The 24,775-nt window shown below is 53.9% G+C and overlaps 4 protein-coding genes across 4 annotated transcripts; 3 read left to right on the top strand and 1 right to left on the bottom strand.

The window, feature by feature from the left end:
- Positions 1–1,293: 1,293 nt before the first annotated feature.
- NCS54_01131400 (Zn(2)-C6 fungal-type domain-containing protein) lies at positions 1,294–4,208 on the bottom strand (the record flags this gene model as incomplete). Its single annotated transcript, XM_053156594.1, has 2 exons — positions 1,294–3,052; positions 3,112–4,208. The coding sequence occupies 2 exons, from the start codon at positions 4,206–4,208 to the stop codon at positions 1,294–1,296; spliced, it is 2,856 nt and encodes a 951-aa protein (XP_053012569.1).
- A 14,276-nt stretch (positions 4,209–18,484) lies between these two features.
- On the top strand, positions 18,485–19,298 carry NCS54_01131500 (Hypothetical protein; the record flags this gene model as incomplete). The annotated part of the gene is made up of 2 exons (XM_053156595.1): positions 18,485–18,874; positions 18,927–19,298. 2 exons carry the CDS (start codon positions 18,485–18,487, stop codon positions 19,296–19,298), a joined length of 762 nt encoding a protein of 253 aa, XP_053012570.1.
- A 558-nt stretch (positions 19,299–19,856) lies between these two features.
- On the top strand, positions 19,857–22,482 carry NCS54_01131600 (CTP synthase; the record flags this gene model as incomplete). Its single annotated transcript, XM_053156596.1, has 13 exons — positions 19,857–19,905; positions 20,116–20,162; positions 20,277–20,298; positions 20,352–20,402; positions 20,464–20,470; positions 20,543–20,632; positions 20,691–20,839; positions 20,891–20,898; positions 20,953–21,065; positions 21,116–21,194; positions 21,243–21,558; positions 21,628–21,789; positions 21,887–22,482. 13 exons carry the CDS (start codon positions 19,857–19,859, stop codon positions 22,480–22,482), a joined length of 1,689 nt encoding a protein of 562 aa, XP_053012571.1.
- A 1,133-nt stretch (positions 22,483–23,615) lies between these two features.
- Positions 23,616–24,732, top strand: NCS54_01131700 (Hypothetical protein; the record flags this gene model as incomplete). The annotated part of the gene is made up of 4 exons (XM_053156597.1): positions 23,616–23,794; positions 23,860–24,078; positions 24,135–24,596; positions 24,657–24,732. The coding sequence occupies 4 exons, from the start codon at positions 23,616–23,618 to the stop codon at positions 24,730–24,732; spliced, it is 936 nt and encodes a 311-aa protein (XP_053012572.1).
- Between the last annotated feature and the right edge of the window lie 43 nt (positions 24,733–24,775).

Raw genomic sequence — 24,775 nt, forward strand, 5'->3', positions numbered from 1 at the left:
AACCTGAAGCTTCCGAGGCAGAGCTTGTTCCATCGTATTGCCAAATCAGGCTAGCCGCATCTCGTCTTCTACAAACACGCCATCCGTCACCCTAACAAGAAAAAAAAAAAGCACACGGCCCAGCCGTCTGACAACACAAACTGCAGTGTAACCACGGGCGGCAAATGGCACTTCAAAACGTAGATGGTTTACAACAAAGTTTGAAAAATAGAGAGGCATCAACGGTAGTGAGATTAAGGCGTTTCTTCTACGTCGGATTTCTGGGGGGTTAGATCAATGTCACTGGACTGACACTAAACAACACCTGACGGATATCCGGTGGGGGATTCCCGAATAAACACGCACTCTCAAGTACACACACAGGGGAACCAACCAACAAGGACAACTTGGGAAAAGGCTCCTCGTCGTCTCGAAAACACCAACCGCTACGTAAGATAGCTTCATCTCGTACCCAAGTCATGCGAGATCCATCTTGCCTCCGTCTCCCCGCTTCCCCCTCCCTCCTCCACCTCGGTTATCACAGCTCAGCTGCTGTCGCTGTCAGCTCCCCCTCCGGCAATCCATATCCATCTCGTCCCATACCTACATACCCAGTCGGCATCGCCTCTGACCCCAATCTTCAGTCCGTGCCCTGCCTCAAAGCTTCTAACCGACCCTCAGCTCCCTTCGAACCTGCCATGCCCATGCCCCAGCACACTCACCCCGCCCTTCGGTGGCCTGAGAGAGACGAGCATCCTCCTCCAAGGCCCGGCAGTGTCATTCATTCAGCACAGTAGTCAACAGTCACATCAAGAGACACTCCATGTTTGTGTGTTCAAATCCAACAAATTGTCGGATACCAGTTGTATTTCCAACGAGCCTGGGTCAATCCCCAGATTCCTTGATGCGTGGGACATCATCATGCCACATGAATCGTGTCCATGTCCCACAATCCAATCCTATCCTTGCTCTCAACCCAGCCGTGCCGAGCAACTCGACCCATGGAGAAGACGCCAAATCCCTCCGCATATGTGCGAGGTGAGAGAGTATGATACAATGAGAAGAGAAAAAACAACAGACACGACGTATTCTGCCTGGGAAAAGAGTATCAAAAAACATCAGGGGCTGCTTGCGAAAATCGCCCGCCCAGTATCAACCACGCCATAAACACCAATATGCTCCCTTTCCCATGCCAAAACTCCGTGCGTACAGTGCCGCATAATGCAGAGATGATAAAAACATAAACGGATATATCCGTCGAGTGTTGAAACAAACGATATCAGTGGATCGGCATGTACAATGCGTTCCGTCCTCTTATACAAGTGACGAATAGATGGTGTCCATATCCTTGGGATACAGCTTTTCCATCGGGTTGTTGATTTGCCAGCGCAGGCTCTTGTCGTCTTCGCGTCCCTCAGCGCTGTATACGATGCGATAACCTTCGATAGGGCTCGCGGGTTGGCTGCCTCGGTCTCGAATACGGTGCAGCATTCCAAGTCGTCCTTCGATCGCCTCCTGTGCACCCCTGACGTCGTCCCAAGTCGAGCACATGGCTTGAACAACCTCCTGAACCATGTGGACGTTCTCAATAATGTCACCCAGGTGAGATAGGCGACCACTTGAGGTCAGCACGTCAACTGCCTCCGTCACCACCATGGCCATGACTGGAGCCGGTGCGCTGAGGACTTGCTGTCCCCCGCGGTGGAGTCGCACAACCGCCTTGACCATGTCCAATACCTGCGTCGCGTGCTCGTAGCAAGTCTGCACGTGAAGGGAGGCTGTCTGTGGCGACGAACGTGCTGCAGCTACCGTATGGCGGCTGAGCTTGATCATGGCGTGGTTGTATAGGAGGTGCATGGTCAAGAATTGGCCAAGCTCTCCTGCCAGTGCCGCTGATTCCAGGTTTGAAGCCGTAAACAGCAGACGAGAGGGAAGCGCAGCACGCCAGTCATGAATCCTCTTCAGAATCCTCTGCGAAGACTCCAAATCCGATTCCATCAACGTAGTTCGTCGTGCCATCCTATAAATTCGGCACACGTCATTCGACCACGTGTGCACCATCTCAACAAGATGCGCCGAGATTCCAAACTCCCGCTCATGGGTGCTGGCGAGGTTCGAGACGTAGGGGTTAAACATTGGCGAGAAGCCTTCCACTTCTCGCTCAAAGCTATGCGAGTCAGCAGGCAGGCGAGTGTAAATGTCTTCGGCATTGATCATTGCCAGACGGTCAGGGAAATGTCCATCAAGTCGTTCTAGCATGAAGAGAGACCAAAAAGTCCTTCTCCTGGCTTCGCAGTAGCCCGCCTTGCTCATCCCAAAGGGGAAAGTCAAGAGTCCAGCCTCCCTTGACTCTTCGAGCTCGACGTTGAGCTGGAGGCAGGCTGCTGTCGCGACAGCCGCCGAGATCATCTCGCTCGCCTCGGATACGCGCGAGATGGAGAGGTAGTAAAGTGCGAGCAGAATCCTAGTCTGCACAAGCTGGAGACAGCTGACCGTGGTCAACTTTTGAGCATAGTGAGCCACCGAGGCGTACTCATAGGCGATAGGCTTCGGGCCATTAGACAGAGCAACTCCGACTGCAAGAATGCTGTAGAGGAGCATCAAGTCCTCGGGAGACTTGCGGTGCCCCGGGTTCACAACCCATGTCTTGAAAACGTTCTCAGGGATGAATCGAACGATCATGGTGCTGTCGAGGTGAACGAAAAAGTGGGAAATCACAGTACGGATGGACTGGGGGTCCGAGAGAGAAGGGTCGGTGCACCAGGCTCGGTTGAGAACCTCTTCGGAGATCCTAGGCAGCTCGACGGGAAGTCGATGAATGGGAAACTGAGGCCTCGGAGGCTCGACAGGCGCCATCGAGGGAACTGGTTCGCCGGTTGTAACATAGCTGTCGTATCCCACCCGAAGACGCTTGTGGGAGCCAACATCTGGTGACGGGGGCCGCATGGTGGTTCGTGGTGACACAGGGGAGCTTTCCTCGCTCTCGTTCTGTCTAGATGGTCCGCCCAGCTTGCGAAGGTCGTCAAGCTCGGCAGGGGGGGTTGAAGGAGATGTATTGTGGCCTCCCCGAGGTCTAAGAAATCGTTAGCAAGTCGGAACCTGCAGAGGTGGTTCCCACCCAATGTTACTTACGCATTCTTAAACTTGCACACCCGACCAAACTTCTCGCACTGAACACAGCGGGGGTAATCTGGGTCACACTTGATCTTCTTCTCGCGGCATGTCACACAAGCAATCGCCAGTCGCTTCCGAGGCTTACCGGCCTTGGTTACACCCCAGTGGGCGTTGACTGCTTCGCCATCGATCACTGTCTTGCAGTGACTGCCATCGTCATAGAAGTAACACATTCCCTCACCAGGTACCTCCGCGGCTCGTACAAATCGAGGCAAGAAGTGAGTGCCAGTCCAGATCTTGGGTCCCAGTCCATCCTTAGAGGGAACACCCTCGGTCGCCGTGGTGCTCGGTGTTGGCGGGGGGTTCGGTGCCCCTTGGGGAGATCTTTGGTCGTTATAGCTCGGCACAACACGGTCCTTGGGTCCTGGAAAGTGGAGACGGAACTGGTCCTGGGGTGATCGAAAGGAACCATCCCGGGATCCTAATGAATACTCATGCCGGCTGGTCTCGTGCTGCATCGACCACTTTCCAAGCCCCTCAGCGCGCGACTCTGGGCGAGGGTGCTCGCCATCGCGAAACCTAGGCGATCCTGAGCCGGAGTATGATCGCGAAAGCGCATGAAGTGGCTGGCGGTCGGCATCGAATTTGCTGTCGTAGGTGCTGCGAGGTTGTGATATAGGAGGAGAGAGGGTCGGCGGGAAGTAGGATGTCGGATGCTGCCTGTCGCCTGAGGGAACTCGAGGACGATCCAGGGGAGAAGTGGCAGGGAAAGAGCTGGTGCGGTCCGAGAGAGGCGAGTGCATCGCCCGACCAGGAGCTGTCGGCGGACCGAAGAGGCTACTTAATGAAGGAAGTTGTTGTCGAGGTGCTGTTTGAGAGGCGGACTCCGGCCGGTTCTGCTCTCCATCCATCTTCTGATCCGCAGGCATATTGTTTGTCAAAGGCTTCTCATAGCTATTCATAGAAGGGGATGTAGGCGCAGGCGAGATCCAGGGTCGGTCCGCAGATGATGACGAGTTGGACGAGTAAGACGAGGCGTCTGGACTCACCAAGTCTGGCGGGGTGTTGGGGAGAACCAAGTGAGGACGAGAATCTAGAGCAGGTAGGACACCCATTGAGAGAGCTACTCGATGTGGCTCGAGTTGCAGCAAGGGGGCATAACTGAAGTTGGAAAACAATGGTCGTGGACGAGAAGAGCTGAGGTCAACACAAGCCAACAACGGCTGGTGGGGGAGGGGAGCAGATATCTATGCCCTCTGATACAACTATCGCACCAGCGGCGCGGCTCTCTTGGGGGCAAGGATGCCAAGACAGGCCACAACAGAGGCGCGGCGGTGCCCTAATACGGATAGTCGAAAACCAGGAACAAGCTGGTCCAAGAAGAAGGGGAGGGGATGGACGGATGAGGTGCCAATCTTAACACGACCCAAACTGTCGGGAAGGTTGGGCGTGACAGTTCAAGACTAGGGTGATGGAAGAGGAAGGACCACGGTAGTCGAGTGACTTACAAACCGAATCGGGATCCAAGACACAAGCGTGCAGAAGGGGGGAAGTGAGAGAGGGGGGAGTATGAAGAGAGCAGGACGGCCAACAAGTGATATACTCGGTAGCCCAGGGCAGTACGGCGATGGCCAACAGCCGCTCGTTAACACCGAGCGCCTCAGCGTGGGAGAGAGGCGTGGACTCACTCACCCGGCGTGGCCTTGGCTCATTAGATTTGCGAGACGACGGACCAAACGAGCGGCCAACGGAGCCGTGCTGTGCCAGTGCCAGTGGCCCGCCACGCGAAATGCGAGTCCCGGGCGCCTCTCTGGAGTGGTGCCGTCACCCACACGTGTGGTGCGGTGAACATCTGTGGCCTTATTTGCATGGAACAGGATGGGCCCGGGCTGGATGACTTGCGGATACTAGTGCAGGCGTCGAGCGATCCCAAGTCGCTGGACATCGGCACCAACGGCATTGCGGGTACAAGATGGCGTGGGTGCCAACCCAACGGCTCTCTCTTTCCAAGACGGTCCAACACTGGTGGTTGATGGTGATCCTGTCTGCAGGCTCTGGAAGCACGCAGGGATGAGGGATGGATTGCCGGGGACCGGGGGACGGGGCCGGGTGGGCGTGTGTTCTGCATGGGGGCGTGTGTGGCTGGTATGTCTTGACGGCTCATGGCTCCTCCCCACGGCGACCCAGGCGCCGGCGTTACGGCAAGCGGCCGGCGGGTGGTGGGCGGATGAGCACCAGAAGCCGCGCGAGCATGCCCAAGGACGGGCGTGTGGAGGGCCAAGAGGACCCAGCGCAGAGGCTCCTCCTGAAGTGACAAGAGTCAGGTAGCCTACCCAGGGGTGGCGCCTTGCGTCAGCCAGATCCCTGATCCAGATTAGGGGACGGGAAGCCGAAGCCAGCATATCCAGTCCAGGCGAGCAGTGCCACGGAACGACTGGACGGTATCCGTGCGAGGGACAACGGGCTCCCGTCCAGGGCCGCAACACCTTCCTCCCTGGGCCGCCGGTACTGGAACTAACGAGTAAAATCCGACTAGCAGGGCTCGAATATTCCGAGCCCATCTGGAAAAGAACCGAGACTCGACTCCAAAACAAAGGCCTTTTGTGAGAACGTGCGCTCCGCCATTAACCGTCGGTAAACGCTCGAAACATTCATCGACAGACAACCCAGCAACATCACAGACCGAGAGCCGATGACGTGAATGCGAAGCAGGTCAAGATGGTATTGGCTTCTTGGAGCTGGCGCGGCGCGAACCATGGTTAAAGACCATTGCTCTTGGCAACGTGATGGCGACGACACAGGCGTCTCAGTCCTGGGTCACACTTCACAAAGGGACGAGTCCTAATGGCTGGGAGCCTGTGGCGCGCTGCCGGTAGAAGAACTGAGGGATGGGCACCAGAACGACACCACATGCCTTCTGTATTGTAAGCCAACTGCCTTGCCAATGCTATGCTTGATGAAACCACGCGCGCCATGCATGTGCCGGCAGGCAATGGTGGATCGGGGATGCCTGGGCAGAGTGCCATCAAGCGAGTGCGGAAGTCAGCGCGGGGTCTGAATGTCTCCGCGACAAGAGAGTCATGAATGAGTCCAACGCGCGAGAGCATCTTGATGAAACCTGTGCTATACAGAACAGTAGCCTATATGGGTTGGTCTTGGCGCATGGACTGATCACATCTGGCAGGAGGGTAGGTAGCCACGGGCGAACGCCGGCGGAAAGACTCGAAGACCGAGCTAGACCAAGCATCCGGCACTCAGCACCAACACCACGATATGAATGGTGTCGGTAGGAGGCAGCCTAACATGCCCAGAGAGGCACTGGGACGGACCATGACGGGCGGGCCATGGCGGACGGCAGAGGTGTCGCAGGGCCAACAGGCCTTATCCCAAGAGATCCCTGCCGTCAGGGGCCAGGGCTGCGCTAGAGGAAACGGGGTCGGTAGGTCTCCCAGTCCCCTGGATTCGCTCAAAGTCACTGCGGGACCATCATCAGCTCAGAGCGGGCCTGATCAGCGAACAGACGAAGACGCACTGGCCCTCTGAGGCTTTGCTCGTCAACTCAAGACGGGCGATCTCGTTCTCGAACCAATCGCGGCTGGTTAAGGCAACCCCGTCTGGCCTGACTGGCTAGCTTGCCCTTTCACCTGCAGATTGGGGTAAGACGCTAGAAGCCTGGCACGAAGCATCGGACCCCAATGTCCCCTGGCTGAAGCACAGATGCTCTCGTTGTCGTGAACTCTGAACTGGTGATGACGCTCAAGGGATAGACAGATAAGAGCGCCCAAGTGCGGGATTACGGAGCAGTGGTGCCATATTCATGTGGGCTGCGGGATGATGCAGCGCCTCAAGACCCAGTGCTCCAGCTACCAACAGCAGCTGATGGAGATTTGCCCTCAGTTCAGGTGGGACGCTCTTTTTACCCGTATCATTGATGCGCTCCGTTCGTATCGTCTCAAGAGCGGGGGACATGGGCAGGTACATATTAAGTGCAACGGACTTTGTTTTCGACACCGTTTCCGACCAGAAGACGAGGCTCCGCATGTTTACATCCCTGAGGTTATATCTGGCTCGTGTTCGATATAGCCTGAGTTGGAGGGGTGATCTACTTCGTCAACGGCACTCGTGGGGCGATGCGCGCTTGAAATGCCCGGTCATGAAACTAGTCAAGGCGTCAGTGTAGACGGTGTGTATTGTCCGCTCAAAGGCTATTCTACCATGATAATGACAATCCGCTGCGCAGTATTGTGATCATTAAGGCGATGCCATCTGGCCTCTTCAGCCAATACCGGACGGTATGCACCGGTCGAGAGGCAAGGCCCTGCGACAACAGGAACCCCTCACGGCTTTTGAGCATCCCAAATCTGGCGGGCTGCATAAGACTACCATGTTGGAAAACGGTGAACTGGAGTTGGGGTAACCAGGGCAGTGATTTGATGATGCAAGGATCTCTCAAGTGCTTTGGCTCGAGAGGCCGCCATGACCAACATGTCATTGCGCGTATTCCCGTCTCCTGCCCTCGTAAATTATGCACTGAGGAGCGGCTGAAGATGAACAGGCTCAACTGTTGCAGGCATGCATGTTATGTTATGCGTGCACACCCTCGACGGCGGTTGTCGCTCGCGGCTGCCAAAGCGCATGTCGATCCTCGAGGCGGGACGATAGACTTTCGACCATCTTGCAGAGAGGTGCTGTGGTTCCATCGAGCGCCGTGGGGAGAATTGCTTTTCACGCAGTGCCGGCCGTGACCCTTGATCGTTAGTCCCCGGACCCACGTTTATGACGTCTTGGCTGGGTGCGGCACATGTCTCTCAAAGAGGAATGGCGCGCCCTCATCGTCACTCTCCGTCACGGCAGTCGTACGATCTTTAGCCGCTAATGTCGACCGGTGCCTCGTCGTCTGGTCGTCATTCCAGAAGCGGAGACGAGGCTCGGGAGGCGCCCATCCTGGTGTCAGTGTCAAGTGTCAGAGACCAGCAACCAGGTGAGAGCGTTTCTTCATTCTTTAACCTTGAGAGACTTCGTAGGAGGCGTCAAGTGCCGTGGCCTCCCTCGTTGGCCGCTCATCGTGATATTTTGGTCGTCGCTGCCCGTGTAAGCTGCTGGACGACGCCCTCGAGGAATGAAAGGTCAGCTACCAACCGGACGGAATCCTCCACGTCGGAGCCCCCCTTGCGGTAATAGACGCACGCATGGAAATCATTTCGGCCCCCTGCTTTTCCGCGTCCGCACGCACTGCTACGTCAGCATCGTTCGAAAGAAGTGCGCGGTTGACAGCTTTCGATGGAGAAGTTGTTGTCTTGGGTAAGTGCGCGCCACCAACATACAGACACTGCGGAGCCGTTGCTATGATGGATGCTAGACGATGGAGGATGAGGTCAGGACAGGTAATTAGCTGAGGAAGGTCCGGCGTCGTCCTTCCTGCACCTTCCTGTCGTACCCTGACAGCGGATTGTGCTTCCGCACTCCGTTCTTGCGTACCTGCCTCACCAGGTACAGGCGCGCTCTGGATTGGACCAATCACGCCTACCTTGCCTGGAAACGGCAACTCACTGGCTCACCTGGGTTATTGCAGGTCGCAAAAATAGGTACCAACCTGGCAGGTAGTCGGATCAACCGTCAACCATGGCACCTGCCAAACTGTTTAATCGACAGCACGTGCCACAAACTGCCGGACATTCAAGGTTGACAGAAGTGCCTCGTATCAGATCTCCATCGCAAAGGACAACAACAGCAATCCGTCGGCATTACATTACGCGAGGCATTGGCGACCTCGTGCTGAAAGAGGCCAAGACTTTTGCAGGCGTCTACCCTCGAGACCGTGGACACTTCACCGAGAACCATTTTGCCATGTGAGGGGCCAAGTAAGCCTGCCCCGGGCCTGCTGAAGAAAGTCGCCAATATCCAAACAATGCCTCAGACGATGCATGTCATCTGAATCATCACTTCGTCCCTTTGACGACATGACTTTGTTCTCGGACATCGACATGCGGGCAGCAACAAGCTTGTGCGACAAGCAAAATCGCACCTCGTGGCGCCTCGCCTCCACATTCGACAAGCAATGGCTGTGTAATTGCCACGCTCATGGTTGGTCCATCTCAACATCCGTGGACACATTCCCAGCTCGGATGCTGCTTTCGCGAGGTGACCAGTCACTGCATGGACAAGGATATGCTAAGATCGAATTTTAGATTTGGAACACGGACATGATGAGCTGATGTCCCGGGTCACCGTCAGCCTCCACACCACAAGCAACTCTGCCATGCACGACAGGACGACTTCCTGGCGCCCGTTGGCGTCGAGACCGCGGACAGGTGGCTGATTAAAGCACAGGGCACGGTGAACAGCTACCTCTCTGTTGATGACCTCGGTAATCTGCCCGTGCCAAAGACACGTCGAACCATCTCAGTCACTAGCGAATACCAGTGACTGATACGTATTGTCAGATCACCCTTCCCTTCGAATGGTCACATCTCTTCTGCTTTCTTTAAGGCTTCTACCCCGGATCCACAGTCACGTCGCCGCGGTGCGGATCTGGCATGGTGCTTCTTTGTCGACTTCCAAATCCAGCTTCATCTCCGATCCTGGTTTTGGGGCACTAACAGCCTGGGCACTTGTCGCTCGGCCGAGTTCCCCAGATGTTAATTCACTCTCCTTCTGTCTTCTTGCATCGCCCAAGATGCTGTAACGTTGACGCCCAGGCTGAACAAGTGGTTTCAGCTCCCGGCAGCATGGCATTCTGTGGTAAAGATCAACAGTCGGACCAGATCAGCCCACAAGGAATGTTTCCTCGGTTCAAAATCCACCCGGCCGTCAATCGGGAAAGGTTGGTTGGAAACAGGCTCCTCACCACCGCCACAACCATGGGACATGGAGTCTTGGCTCTCCTGAGATGCCGATGATGCTGCTGGCCCTGCAGTTTATGGGCCTATGAGGGGTTTAATTGCTACCGCCCCCTTTTAATCCAAGTGCCGCATGTATTCGTCTGTCTCGTGCGCCATGGTCACCTTGGGTCAGGCTGCACAGACGCTCAGGTCGTTCAGCTGCAACATCACCCTTTGGTCATCGCGCTCTTCTGGGAATTCCACTCGTGGTTGAGAACACGACACCACCATTTGACTTACACCGAGCATCGCCCATGGTACCAGCTCGGGTAACTGCCGCTAAGAGGGATGCCAAGCAAATGCCGGGATGTTCGGACCAAGTTGTAACGTGGATACCAGGGTCCAAGGAGCGCGGACGCTTCTTCAGACAAGCACCCTGGCGTGGTTGCAGAAGCCTGCCACGCTGTGACCACACTCTCCCCACACCGTTGGGCTCCCTCGGTCCCGACGGGAGCGAGAACCTGCCTTGACTCGGTGTCTACGAAGCCACGCCAATCACACCTCAACAACCATCCGCTAACGTCGCCCAGAGAGTCAGCTCAGACGAGCCTCGAAAGGAAGAATTGATGCAATTCACATTGAGGAACGCGGCTTGATGGTTTCATATGAGACTTGACCGAGATGCATATTCTTATACCGACAACCTCTACATGGTCACTTATCAGCAATCGGAGATCTTGTTTAATAACGGCAGACTCATCAATTGCGCCGTCACCTCTTAAAAACATCCCCTTTCGTCATACCGCTTGGCAGAATCTCCTTGACAACTGTTGGCCGGCTCGTTGCATATGTGAATGACGGTCCTCCATGGCAATCAAACTCTCGTATGAAAGCGGTTTTAGTGAGCGGATCGACACTCTCGACAACATTATGGATACAGGTTCGGTATTGCGTTCCGTCTAGCCAGCTGGCTGGGTGTTGACACTACTGTACACCTCACCCCATGGCATCAGGACATCCAAGCGCAGTTTAGCACTCTTACTTGTCTCGAAGGCCACTAGTTTGTCGGGATCGTGTGGAAATGTGGCACCAGGAAGTCGCAAGGAAAAGCCGACTTGAGAAGGTGGGCTTGTGCTGTGGCTGAGCGCTGACATCATGATCAATCAGACACGAAGGATTTCGGCCTCGCTTCTTTGTTCGAATCAGAGCGTTGGAATCGGTCGTATCCACGTTTAGGTCGACAATTAAGGTCCCATTCCGAAGCAGAAGAAGGCCGAATTCGCTGCCCGTAATTACAATACGGTGGCAGTACTACGGCCAAGGCACGCATCAACACACAGATTGAGTGAGAATATTGTTCATGTCGAATCGACAATGCGCTCGCGCAGCCCTCGCACTGCAGTCCGAGCTCGAGACTTGTTGCGGGCACTCGCTAGAAAATACTATGTCTGGACTAGATCCCTAAACTAAGCCGGCAATTGCTGGGTAGTGCGGACCTGGAAATAGATGGACCTGCCGCGGGCGGCAGACGTCGATCTTTGGACCAGGCGCTAGAGCATTTTAACCCGGACTCAACCCTCCGTCGGAGATCACTCAGCAAGGGCATCATGACGAGGCCATGCCGCTCTACAAAGCGATGGGGAGTGATGACGCAGTCTCGGTCCCGTTTCAGACAATGATTCGAGATAGCTCCTGGGTCGGCGACAAGATGATCACTATCGTGGCATCATGAAATTACCGAGCATGTGGGCAACCGTCTCCGCGACGTCGCACAACAGCCGGCACAACGGTCTATCGTAGTACCGAGTGCGGATCCCCATGTGCCAGCCGCCATCCCCCTCAAGCGCGCAGGCCAGCGTCTTTCTGGATTGGTCGATTGGTCGCCGGGCAGGTTTCATTGCAATTAGCGGGAGCGCGCTAGGGCTTAACCTTCTGATGACTCGCCAATAGCCGCAAGCCTTCTAGACGGATTTCCTATTCGGGCAAGACACAGGGAAGCCAGCCCAAAGTTTCGGAGCCTTTTATATCACTCCACCAAGGCTGGAGGGTTGGAAGGACATACGTCGCAAAGGAGTATCTTCCGGCAATCTTGGTTGGCAAGTCCCGTGGGCGAGTTCATGTAAGCAAGCAAGGGGTAAAGCAAGGCAGCGCTGCTTGGGGGAAAGAGGGATTCCATCATGGCTTTGCAGCCCACCCCCACTGGCGGTACCTCTCGGTGTTGCGTTGTATCTTCAGGGCCTCCCTGAAGAGTCCGGGGCTCACCAGGGTTCCTTGGCGATACAACCCTCCCAACCGCTTTCTTCTTCATGCCTGGCTGCTCAGCCTGGTCCCTGCAGAAGAATCCCGTCTGCCGTGTGCGGCATGCCAGCGGAAGACACAATGCCGCAGTGCCCGCAGCCAGGGCAGACCAACAACCGTCTTGACACAGCATTCCAGCAAGTCCCGTCATGCCACCCTCCCACGGTGGGAGGATCTCAGGGCCTCGAGATGTCGGGATCAGGGCGATAACAGGATACATGGGCAACTCGGTTCGACTCTTTGACCAACAAGGCTCTCCACTTTGGTTTCCTCAAGCGGGCGTGGGCATGCTGAGTTCAACTCCGAAAACCCGATATTTGACAGTGCGCCCACGTGCCGAGAACCCTTCTCGAAGGATGGCCCAGGAGGCTCAATGAGCCTTGTCAAAGCGTCGGCCCAGTTCGGTGATGATGGAAAATCACCCTGCCCTGCCTTGCCCTGCCCTGCGTAGGACGTGGGTGCAATCCACGTTTAGAGTGCGGCACGGGCTTGGCGTGTCGAAACGAGGGACAAAAGGGGGGATCCTGAGAGCGTATCGAGGCGTATCGAGTCTCGGCCGGAAACAAATCATCTTGTCTACCGAACTGTTATCCCAATACGGAGTACAGGTGATTGCCCTAGAACAGGGCTCATCATGACAGCTCTCGACCCATCAACACCCGCCTCCAGGGGTATGGTGGGTACAGGGACGGAGTTGGGGTCATGAATTGACATCAGCAGCTCGGTCGCTGATTGAAGGGTAAACTGTCGAGCCGTCTCTCCGCCTCATCTTTCGACGCCGTGAGCCTAATGGTCTAATCGTGAGGGGGAAAGACAGGGAATGGTCAGGTTGCACCACCGAACATACCGACGCTGTTGGTACCAGGTGTCTCCAGTTGTCTGTCTTCCTTTCCAAGCGGGCCTAGAGCGAGTTTGGGGGTCCGTGAGACCGATGATTGTGTGTACCTATTGCCGGGTGGGCGACAGGGGTATCGGAGCTTACAAGGCGTGGCGTCTCAGCCAGCGAATGCGGCATTCGCTCGTCGACGCGAAGTTCGCGACAGGCCACTCCATGCCGCTTTGGGGCAACCCCTCGTACTCTCGTACTGGGCCAGCTTGGGGTCGACTACGACACGGTACTTGTCTAATGCAACATTCCTCGAAATAGCATCCCCGAAACAGAGAGATGGGGACCTTCTTGATTCAAGCCTTGAGGTTTGCCCACGATGATGCCCGAGCATTTGGTCTTGACTGTCTGACAGGTTTGGCCGTGCATACCCGCACGGCTGTTCCTCTAGTGAGGGGATGACAAGACGGACAGCATGGGTAATCATGTTACCAACCAACGACCTGCCGAATGCGAAAGTTCCGCTGCCATCTCGACCAACAACTAACTGTGTCAGGCTCGGATACATTACTGCAATGGACAGCTTGTATCCGTACTTGGATCCGTTGTCGATGGAGATACATCCATTGATCGACGGCTGTGCCACTTCTGATCCTGTCATATCCCCAGCCGCAGCCCTGGATCATGTGCTTGGAGTTACAAGATCCCAGTCGCAACGGTGCCCTATGTGGGCAAGGCAAGGCAAGGCCTGAGTGAGCCTGGAGGACTGACCTGAAGAACTGACAACACCCCATGCCATGCCCCGCGCGCATGCGAACATGTGAAAGGGCCAGTCAGTTTTTGTACTCCTTTCTAGATCATTTGTGACAGCCTCAGACCTGGCGCCGGCTCAACCACCCGATCTGGATCCCGATACAAAAGCAACAAGCGACAAGTACCGGCATCCACATGCAGAGATGCCGCCACGGCGTTCAGAGATGACCCCCCAGGGATCCTTCCAGGAGGTGAGCATCTCGCCTCGATCGAATTGCTTGCTTTTTGGTCAAGGAAGCCTACCACTACTACATCCTACTACAACGTAGCACGGGGAGGGCCTGGAACATGCATTGTAGTGATGTTGGAGGTGCTGCTCGGCGAAATGTCGACTAGAGTGCCTGCTAAGTCGGTTTGGCAGGTCACTATCGTATGCACAACCCAACTTTCTGGCTCTTCAGCCTCTGGACCTGGCCAGCTGGCGCAGGTGAGATGCAATATCACACTGACGCGGCCGAGAATCACGCCGTAGAGTGCTGCTTATCCGACCCACCATCGAGTCCGTCTCTACTGCTCGGCACAACAGGATTTCAGTCCAGGGGGTTGAGCAGGGAGAAACTTGGTCAACGACGACGATGGACCTCTTCCTGGGTTGGAAGCTGGGTGTTGTGGTTGATTTCTTTCCAATATCGGTGGGGAGTGCATTGAGATCAGCACACGCAACGGTTCTACCAAGAGTCTTGACGTCGCCGAGGCTCCCGTTCGGGCCGTACGGGTCGTGTTCCGTCTGAACCCTGCAATGCGCGCGCGGCTGTCCTGGCCTGTCCTGTGGGCAATCTCTGCACAGTACAGTGCAGAAGAATATGTCGGACCCAGCTAAACGGCCGAGTCTATGGGCATTCGTTGCAGAAGTGAAACGGTTGCATGGCACATCTTTTGGGAAACGGCCGAGATTCTCGACGGTGGCAATTCTTTAATGCTTGCTGCAGGGGGAGATCGGTGGCGTAGCCGCAAACCTTTTTTTTTTTTTTTTTTTTTTCTTCTCACCTTCTTCCCTGGTTAGGTAGTCTTGGGCGAAACAAGCCATGGCTTGTACTGTCAACTTGATGTTTATGCGCCAGGAAAAGTAACGTGGGTTGATGCTACCAAGCCGGTCACAGTACGGATACCACAATGACCATACAACTGGTCAGCAAGCAGGGAGGAATCAGAAGCCGCGTGTTGTTGGTACCCATGCTTCAGGGTAACTCGATCACTAATCAGTTAATCCATCATGACATGGATGGTATGGAGTGCGAGTGGGAGGATGTCCTGTCCCCTGACGGGACGAGTACCCGTCGGGTCTTTGGCCGCTCTGACTCTGACGATGGGTCGGGTCTGGTCTCTTCACTTTGTCTCACGCTGAGACAAAATCCCCTACGATTCTTGGCATCCGATGCTGACGCTAACTGGTCGCAGTACGCCCACGCTTGGTTGGGGTCATTGCCCACTCCTTATCTCCCGCCCGGTAAATCTTTTCCGTTGACTGACAGCCAGCCTAACGCCAGCCCTGGGAGACACCAGAGTCGAGTCAGGTAATTTGCCCATCTCGGTGGACTTTGTGGCTCCTCCGAGGCACTTGATTGGACATCCCGCAGTTAAAGATCTGAACAGGGGGTGCTCATTAGCCCACGGTGGCTGAGGTGGTCGAGATTTGACGGATCCTTGCCTCTTGGGTAAATTTATTCGGCAGTCGAGCAATCTCGACCCGCTGACAGCCCGTCCCGTACCTTACGAATACCTTGACTGTGACCTCCCGCACCCAGACAAGTCGTCATCGTCTGCGTTGGTTCGACGGCGTACGAGGGCAGCCCCACTGGGATTCCCGACACCAAGCCCTTTGGCGAACTCATGCCGAAAGTCTCACCTTATTGCTATGGGGTGCGATCCCTCCTAGGCTCGGCTCATAGTCGCGGCTGCCGGGGGCAAAGGAACGAGGAATGAATGGGATGCGGCGCCGCGCGAAACTGATGACCCGAATGATACATTGCGATGTGACGACAGCAAAGTCCGAGGTTGTGGTGCCGGGGTCCAACTCTGAAAGCCGGTCGAGATACCCTAAACAAACCCGACTCGAGATTTTTCCCATGTGCCGAGCGAGCAGCCCTGTCCCAGTGGCTGTTTACTTTCGGTGCCAATATTGGACCCTGATATTGGAGGAAGCGAATTGACGGCAGCATAGTTATACTACAGGTGAGTATAGGTTAAGTCTGCAACCTGGTGAGTTGCTTGACGTTAATGCAAGGATTTGTTTCTCGCCTGGTTTCAATATTTCATGCTTGGACTATGTTCATTTTACTTGGCAAGTCTGGATTTAAAACAACCATGCTCCGGATATACAGATCGGGCGAGCGTTGTTCGATATAGCCACGAGGTGTTGCTAATGGTCAAGGGTAGCATATTTGAGAGTCGTCAGATCATGCACACAACAGAGATCTACTGTAGAGCAAAGCACAAACCGTGAATTGTGGAGTCTTGTACAACCCAGAATGCCTTTATGTTGCAATGCTAAATAGAGCTGGACATTAGCTTGACCTTGACGAAAATAAGTGATGCAACGGCAAGAGGGGATACTCGACTGCTACAAAGCACGGATACTGGAGTTTGCAGTGCAACTGAATATTAGAGAATTCAGCATTATCACCACAGAAGAACTAGTAGTACCCACAAGTCACCTGCAGCCAAATACTGCTTATATGTCGTTCTGGCCCGATGTGGTAGATGCTTGGTAGTGCCAGCAACTCAGGGGAAACCACCTCATCCGCATGGTTCACCGCCAACCTTCAAAACAGACTGCACAGTTGAAGACAAAAATTGGAGAGTGAATGGGAACTCTCCATTATCATAGCATACCCGAGAGTTGGACGCATAATGTTGCCCTGACCGAAAACTGGAGAAGGATGTCAACTTGCATCACGAGTTCGAAACTTGCACCTCCAAGAGAACAGCAAAAGCCACCGTTGCGGTGTGTATCTGAATAGATTTGTCTGTAATTTTTGCTGAGGATATATGTGTAGCGGAAGAGATAGGTGACAGTCTGCGTTGGGCAACTTTCACCAACCCTGTTTGTCCACCTCCCAACTCTCTCTAGACCCAGAACAAGAAGGAGACTCAACACAACAAACACCTATCGCTTCTTCACGATATATCTGCCTTCATTCAAGTATCTCGAACATATCAACACACGGCCGTGGTACTTGTTCGCATCCTGCTCCTCACCCATTGCTCAGGGGCGCTTCCTCCTGGTACACTCTGCGACTCAGCTGCTAGCTGCAGTCACAAGCAGACTGGTACGGCAAGTCACCACGCATTCTTCACATAAGAACGTAATGTAAGCAATGTGAGAGTAATATCACAAGAGATACAAAATATAGCGTCGCGAGGACAACTTGCACGTGGTGGTTCAAGATAGGTGGGAGACTATCCACTGTGACGAGGTGACCATGCCCGAGTATAGCTATGAATGAAGTCAAGAGCAATCTAAATGAACTATTCGTCTTCATATGTAGTTATAATAGCGGCAGCAATGCTGGTACTGGGCAACCTGATTTGGTTTTCTTGAAGCCCGCGGCGTAATCTTGAAGTTGAGACTTGGGATCTTGTCCTGGACAACAGAGAAAGTGAATGGTTATGGAGTGTGATGCTATGCGAATATAACCTACATCGGTGTTTCTTATTATCTCTAAAAGCTGGCGCCGCTAAGAGTTGCTACCTATCTTGCCCTGCCTATTACCGCTCTCAATGACCAAGCATAGGGGCTTGTAATGGTTCTCCTAGCTACCTAGTTATACAACCCCAGGCAGAATTAAAGTATGTGAATGAAAACACAGCTGGAATCGCCATTGCTGTATCATTTGAACACCTGCCAGTGTGACCTAATTACGACATGAAGTTGCACAATTCCTCAGGGGTTACATCTTAGGTAGAATCAACGCGCAGTAGTAGAGACGATGGTGGACAAAGCCTCTAGCATCACAACGGATAGTTCACGAAGCGTTGCATGCGCAGTAGAGCAATGAGGAGGAGGCAGGGTTCCAACTCGGTGTACTTCTGCATGTGCCTAGGCAAGTGCCTATCGTTTTAAAGATCTGTTGTGGAATATTTCAGGTGAAGAGAATCGTGTGGTAGAAACAAAAGACTCGATATTGGGAAAACGTGAAGATATAGTAATTGTAACGAAACACGAAGTGCAAGCTGTTGACCTTGAGTAGAAATGAACTGTTGCTTCGGAACAGTTAACTGGCAGCACTTCAAGTATCTCATTCAATAGGGACACTTGTATACGTGCCGCTGTTCGATTACTGAACTACAATCCGTGCCATGTAAGCAGAAATGCCCATATATGGATACCATTGCGACATGCAGCCGTGATATATCGGGATCGTCGCATCCGCGTGTCGCCGGGAGGTCCGGATCTCGGTGGGGCCCACGGAGCATGATTATCGGAGCGGATTTCGGCTTTCGGACCAGGCAAATCCGCTCGAGCGTCATATCCGAATCCGAGCGCCCCCGAACTAACGTCACCAACCGTCCGGGCTTTGACAACGACGACGGTGTAGATTCCGTATTACAGCTAGATATTTAATACTCGGCGCCAAGAAAACTGTTATCGATATTATAGTATTGCAGATTCCTCAATATGGATAGTATCACCATGACGTCTCAATTCCAATCTCTGTTTCAGCGCATTGCTCGCAATCAACGTGTCGTTGCTACGGCTCTGGCAGCAACTTTTATCGGAGTTCCCGTACTGCGGGCTGCGGTCCTCGACTACCGCGAGTACATCAAGATTGGGCCTGGCGGCGTCCCCTACAACGTCTTTGGCTGGCTCATCCAGCTGTGCCTGCGACCCATCACCAAGGAACCGTTTCACACGAGCTGCTATGATGGCGCAAGGGCGATCAAAGAAGCAGGGCCAAATGCCGGTTCGGCGTTTTTGAGTGAAGATGATGTTCCTGTGCGCTGTTCGCCGAGGCCGGAGGTAGGCAGCTGGACGGTTCCTAGTCGTCAGTTGACGGATATGGCGGATGAAGAGGTGAAGAAGGCGAGTATTCCTCAGAACTTCGAATGACACATAAGAGCTAACAACTACACAGCGCTATAATGAATTCCTCCAATCTCTAGTTGCATCCTCACCTTCCCAACTAAAGATCGCCCAGTCCTTCGCAGAAGGCCGCGGCCCAGCGCTCTTCATTGCCTCAGACGGTCCCCTGCACCCAGTGGCCTGGTGGGCGAGGAAGGAGATAACGCACATGCACGCCAGCGACGGATCTATGCACCTCAACTTGGCGCCCAAGGACGCCAAGCTGGTGCTGGAGCGAGGCTGGGGACAGCGGCATCCGCTGAGTGGGAGGATGCTGTACACGGGGCTCCTCATGATTTATGCGCCGAGGGGAGAGGAGGAGCTGGAGGTTGTCAAGAGGATTACGAAGGCTAGTATACGGTTTATGCTTGGAGAAGAGGCTTGATGGGTGAGTATCGGGACGTAATGACGAATGACTATGGATTGGGTATGTTGAGCCTACTGTATACTGTATACTATCAGTGCTAGGGTTCTATCAGGGTTATCAGAGTGATCATTGGCTTCATGAGCGTTACCTTATATTTGTATTTCTATAACTGGCAATGTCTACTCTGTTAACATTATCCCAAGTCGAAGAATAATTGCTCATATCTTCTCTCAGACGCCTAGAGATCAGGCACATCTTGAGTTCAGGTGCTTGTGTCAAGGCAAACTTGCAGTTTGAGTTGCGGAAAGACACCCCGCAAGCAACGTAATTGGCTCCAACTCAGTTGAACTCAATCAATGCGTCCAATGCTAAAGAAAAAGACGCGGCTTAAAGGCAGACCACGTGGGAATTAGCTGGGTTGTGAATCGATAAGGTACCGTGTGCATGACGGGCGCATACTGTGCAGGGGTTGGTCATTCGCCGGATCGGCGGGGCACCAACTGGTTCACGCCGAGAGCAGGCACAAGCATTTCACCATCTACCACGTTAATTCGGCCTCTGGAACGAGTCGTCAAGATGAAGTACGTGCTGGTGAGCGGCGGTGTCATTAGTGGCATTGGAAAAGGTGTGTCTTTTATCTTCGTTATTCTCCCTCTGAGCCCGTCGCATTGCGTGCGACTCATCATGAACTTTGCGCCGGAAGATCAAGTTCTTTGGATTCTCTCGAATTTTTCACCTCTCATCTCGTGATATAGCTGACATGGTATATCTGTAGGAATAATCGGTACGAAAACGCTAGCTCTCTTGGTTCTATCTCCTGGCTGACCCCATTGAGCCTCCTCCTCTGGACTTCTACTCAAGACGGCGGGACTCAAAGTCACGGTATGGGAGCGATATCACTGACAGTGCACGCTCAAGTGCTGACGGAAGAGATTATAGGCAATCAAGGTATACGACGATCTTGATCCGAGTTAGTTGGAGTTACTGACCCTCTAGATTGACCCGTACCTGAACCAAGGTATGGCCCATGAATCAAAGTGTAACAAGGACTGCCAACTCACATGGATGTAGACGCTGGAACCCTAGGACCACTTGAACATGGAGAGTGTTTCGTTCTCAAAGGTAACTCTTGTCCCTGGCCATCTGAATCGTCGACTCATAAGCTGACTGAACTGCAATGTAGATGGAGGGTATGTTGGCGCCTGCAACATCATGCGGCTCGCCGTCACCAGCCATTGATTTCACATACTGACTAAAATCAGAGAGTCTGATCTCGATCTGGGCAACTACGAGCGCTACCTCGGCCTCAACCTGACAAAAGAGAGCAACATCACCACCGGCAAGATCTACAAGTTGGTCAACCTACCTCCTACCGTTCAAACTTGGTACTGACATGGAGCCTTTGTCAAGGGCTATTCTTGAGCGCGAGCGAAGAGGTGACTACCTAGGTCGAACCGTTCAGGTCGTCCCTCACGTTGTGAACGAAATCATGGACTGGGTTGAGCGCGTAGCAAAGATTCCGGTTGACGAGAGTGGTGAAGAGCCCGACGTCTGTATTGGTATGTCCTAATGACCCTTGAAACAAGTACCACTATTAACCCGTCTACTAGTTGAATTGGTATCTCCTCATGCTTCTGCTACTGGTTAGCTAGTCTCCCTAACTTAGATACAGGGCGGCACAGTTGGTGACATTGAGAGCATGCCCTTTGTCGAGGCCTTGACCCAGTTTCGACATAAAGTGGGAAGGGGCAACTTTATCAACATTCATGTGTCATATGTGCCCATGTAAGAACTCCGCTTGGGTGTTGTCTAGAACGAGAACTGATGGCGTCTAGTATCCACGGAGAGGAAAAGACCAAGCCCACGCAGCACGCTATAAAGACGATGCGAAGCGCTGGCTTAATCCCGGACTTGGTAGTTATTGACACAACTTGTCGAGTCCATGTCTAATTGCTTATATAGATCGCATGCCGCTGCGAGCGTGCCCTCCATCATGCCACAGTCGACAAGATTGCCCGAAGCTGCCAGGTCGAGAACGAGCAGGTCATCACGGTCCGGGATATCGAGTCCATCTACCAAGTCCCTCAGCTTCTCGAGGAACAGGGCCTGCGGGATCGTCTTGCTGAGGGATTGATGCTGGATGAGCTGACTCTCCCCGAAGCTGTGGCCAAGCAAGGATCGGACTTGTGGGCTTTGTGGAAGAAGACGGTGGCTATCAAGCCAGGTCTGGAGCCGGTTGACATTGCCTTGGTTGGCAAGTACACTGCATTGCCTGATAGTAAGCCCCTCTTTGTTTTCGCTATTGATGGTAGAGCTTGGTGAGAATTTCTGACCATGAGCATGTTAGGCTACCTTTCTGTGCTCAAGGCCTTGGAGCATTCAGCTATGCGATGCAACCGGAAACTCAACCTCGTATGGATCGACGCAGACCATCTCGAAGATGCCATGTTGGAGGGCGACTCACCCAAATATCACAAGGCTTGGTCTCAGCTTACAGCTGCCGCTGGTGGTGAGTAGCAAGCGTCTCTCTGTCCCTCACTGATTCTGTTGCGAGATTCTTCAGTCAAGACCAAATTCGTACTGTTCTGATTGCTGACTTTTCCTAGTCTTGGTCCCAGGAGGATTCGGAGTTCGATCCAGTGAAGGCCTCATCAAGACGGCACAATGGGCCCGCGAGCACAAGGTCCCATTCTTGGGCATCTGTCTAGGAATGCAGCTGGCGGTCGTGGAAGCGGCGAGAAACCTATGCGGATACAAGGATGCCACTTCGGAGGAGTTTGACGCAGTTGACCAGCACCGCGTCGTCATCTTCATGCCCGAATCGTCCAAGGAAGTCATGGGCGGTACGATGCGGCTCGGCGAGAAGAAGACGCTCTTTACTCCCGACAGTAGATGGAGCAAGCTCCGTGCCTTGTACGGTGATGCTGAGACGATGAGTGAGCGGCATAGGCATCGTTATGAGGTGAACCCGGATTATATCGATGAGCTTGAGAAGGCGGGACTTTGCTTCATTGGTAAGGATGAGACGGGGAAGCGGATGGAGGTTGTTGAGATCAAGGACCATCCCTTCTTTGTCGGCGTCCAGGCTCACCCGGAGTTTACGTCTCGAGTTGTCAGCCCTTCGTTGACATATCTTGGTTTCGTTGCTGCTAGTGCGGGGTGTCTTGACGAGATCACCAAGGAGCAGCAGAGCCGGCAGTAGGGTGAAGGTGTGGTTTAGTGGTAAACTGGAGTTTACGGACCAGATAGACTGTTGGAAGCTGCAAAGTGTAGAGAGTGTTTCACTGCAAATTAGAAATTGTTTGTGTGTTTGGTCAACATGTTGGTTGACAAACAACCATGATCTACTGATGGTCCAAGATAGGCAAAGAGTCACATGTGGTTGTCGTCAACTGTCTTGGACAAAGGGCTCAACCAGTTCCAGTTCCATGTGCCAGTTGACCCCTGTCTCTCCGAGTGAACCACTGTAAAAGATACGGTATCAGCTCCGCAGCAATTTCCGCCGTTTACCGACGTGATGATGACAAAACAACAGGGGTCAAGAGGTGTGCTTTTCGAGTATAGGGCTTATCGTAGCAAAGGGCATCTAAAAGCCACGACTTGCGCGTTACGAACTGATGATAAAAATGGAACTGTGGAAAAAAAGGAGAAAATGACATTCTGCGCGTCTTCAGCTGGAATGAACCAATCCGGTCTGAGCATCAAACCCGGAATGGGAACAGGATTCCCAAGCGAACGGATCGACGGCATGAGAATGTGGAAATCTGTCGAGATTCCCATTGGATTGATGAGTGCTCAAGTGGCTGCGGCTCAAGTGCCGTAGGGTCGATCCCATCATCTCCCGGCCCGTCCACTGAAAGGGGGCGCTCACACTGGAGAGTTTCAGCGGGCTCGACCCCCAAGGTTTCAGCGGGCAGAAAGCTTGGCTTACAGGGTGTGAGATGCTTAGCCTTCCATCCATTCAGCGCCCGGGCCCCACAGCCCGTATTAATTTCTTCCAGAATCTCTGGCTCTTCTCCTTTACCCCCTGCGCCCGCCTCGACGCCTCGCCAACTTTGGACCTTTTTGCATCTCCATTCTTGTCTCTCCCTCTTCTGCTTCTTCTTCACCGTGTCTCTCTCTCCGCGTCTCGTCTTGCACATCTCGGGCCATCACTCCTTTCATCGAACTAGACGAAACTTGCCCTTTCCGGCCCGGAGGACGGTTGTCGTTATCGTTTTGAGTCGTTTTTATCTCCGTCCGCGTCCTCCGCTTCCATCCTCGATCCTTGACCGTCCGTCCCCCCATCGATAAACATCCATTGCGCCTGCTAGCCTTGCAGGAAACGCCGTCGAAATGCAGCAAGACATCATGGCTTGGTTCATGGAGCTGACTGCCTGGGTGGCGCCCTTCTTCATCGTCATGTCGCCCGTCCTGTCCTACAGTGACCAGATCATTTCCATGTACCGGAGCAAGACGAGCGCGGGCTTCTCCCTGGATATCCCCCTCATCATGCTCGTCGCGTCCCTGCTGAGGTTGGATCTTTCCCTCTCCCCAACGGCGCGACACGTGGCTGACCCGCGCTTCTCGGAATATACAGGATCTTTTACTGGCCCCATGCCCAATACGATACGAGCCTCCTGCTGCAGTCGCTGCTCATGATTATTGTCCAAGTCGTCCTGCTCAAGGTTGCGCTCGACTACCGCCCGCCCCCGCCCACCAAGGGCGGAGAGGCCGGCCTCCCATTTGCCGGCGGGGATGACACTCTATTTGGCTTTCAGCGTCCTTATAACTTTTGGCAGTGGCGATCACCCAGAAGGTTGGTGTCTGCTCCGGGATCCTCGGATGAGTGCTGGGGAACTAATTGATAAATAGGTACTGGCATGCCATCATGTACTTCGCCGGTGCCCTCTTCGTTCTCGAGTTGCTCCTCTCTCAGATTCCTGGACTCTACGGTGCTTACGCAAACGCCATTGGATGTATTGGACTCGGTGTAGAGGCGACGCTTCCCATCCCTCAGATCCTGATCAACTACCGATCCAAGTCATCAGCTGGCCTGCGACTGTCGGTTCTGGCGGCGTGGATCGGCGGCGACACGATGAAGCTGTTCTGGTTCTTCACGGCAAAGACGGCGATCCCGTGGTCATTCAAGATCTCTGGCATGTTCCAGGCGTCGTGCGACTTCTTCCTCGGGTTCCAGTACCTCTTGTACAACAGCCGTGAGGTGCAGACGACAGTCAAGGAGCACCCGATGAAGGAGTGGACGACGCGGAGCCACAGCAGGAGCCTCACTCCGACGCGACACGCGGGGCCGTTTATGGAATCGGAGCAGACCGAGTAGGCGCCTCTCCAGGGTCCTAATCAATTATAGACGATGTAATGACATGGTGATGGTAGTTTTGGTGTGCGATACCAAGAGAGAGCTGCGACAGTGACGAGCCGTCAGAACAGCCATCCTTTACGACCACGATAAGGGAGACGAAAGGATGAGGAAGAGATGGAACAAGAGTGAGGTG

The sequence above is a fragment of the Fusarium falciforme genome, chromosome 9, assembly GCF_026873545.1.
Source record: "Fusarium falciforme chromosome 9, complete sequence".
NCBI lineage: Eukaryota > Fungi > Ascomycota > Sordariomycetes > Hypocreales > Nectriaceae > Fusarium > Fusarium falciforme.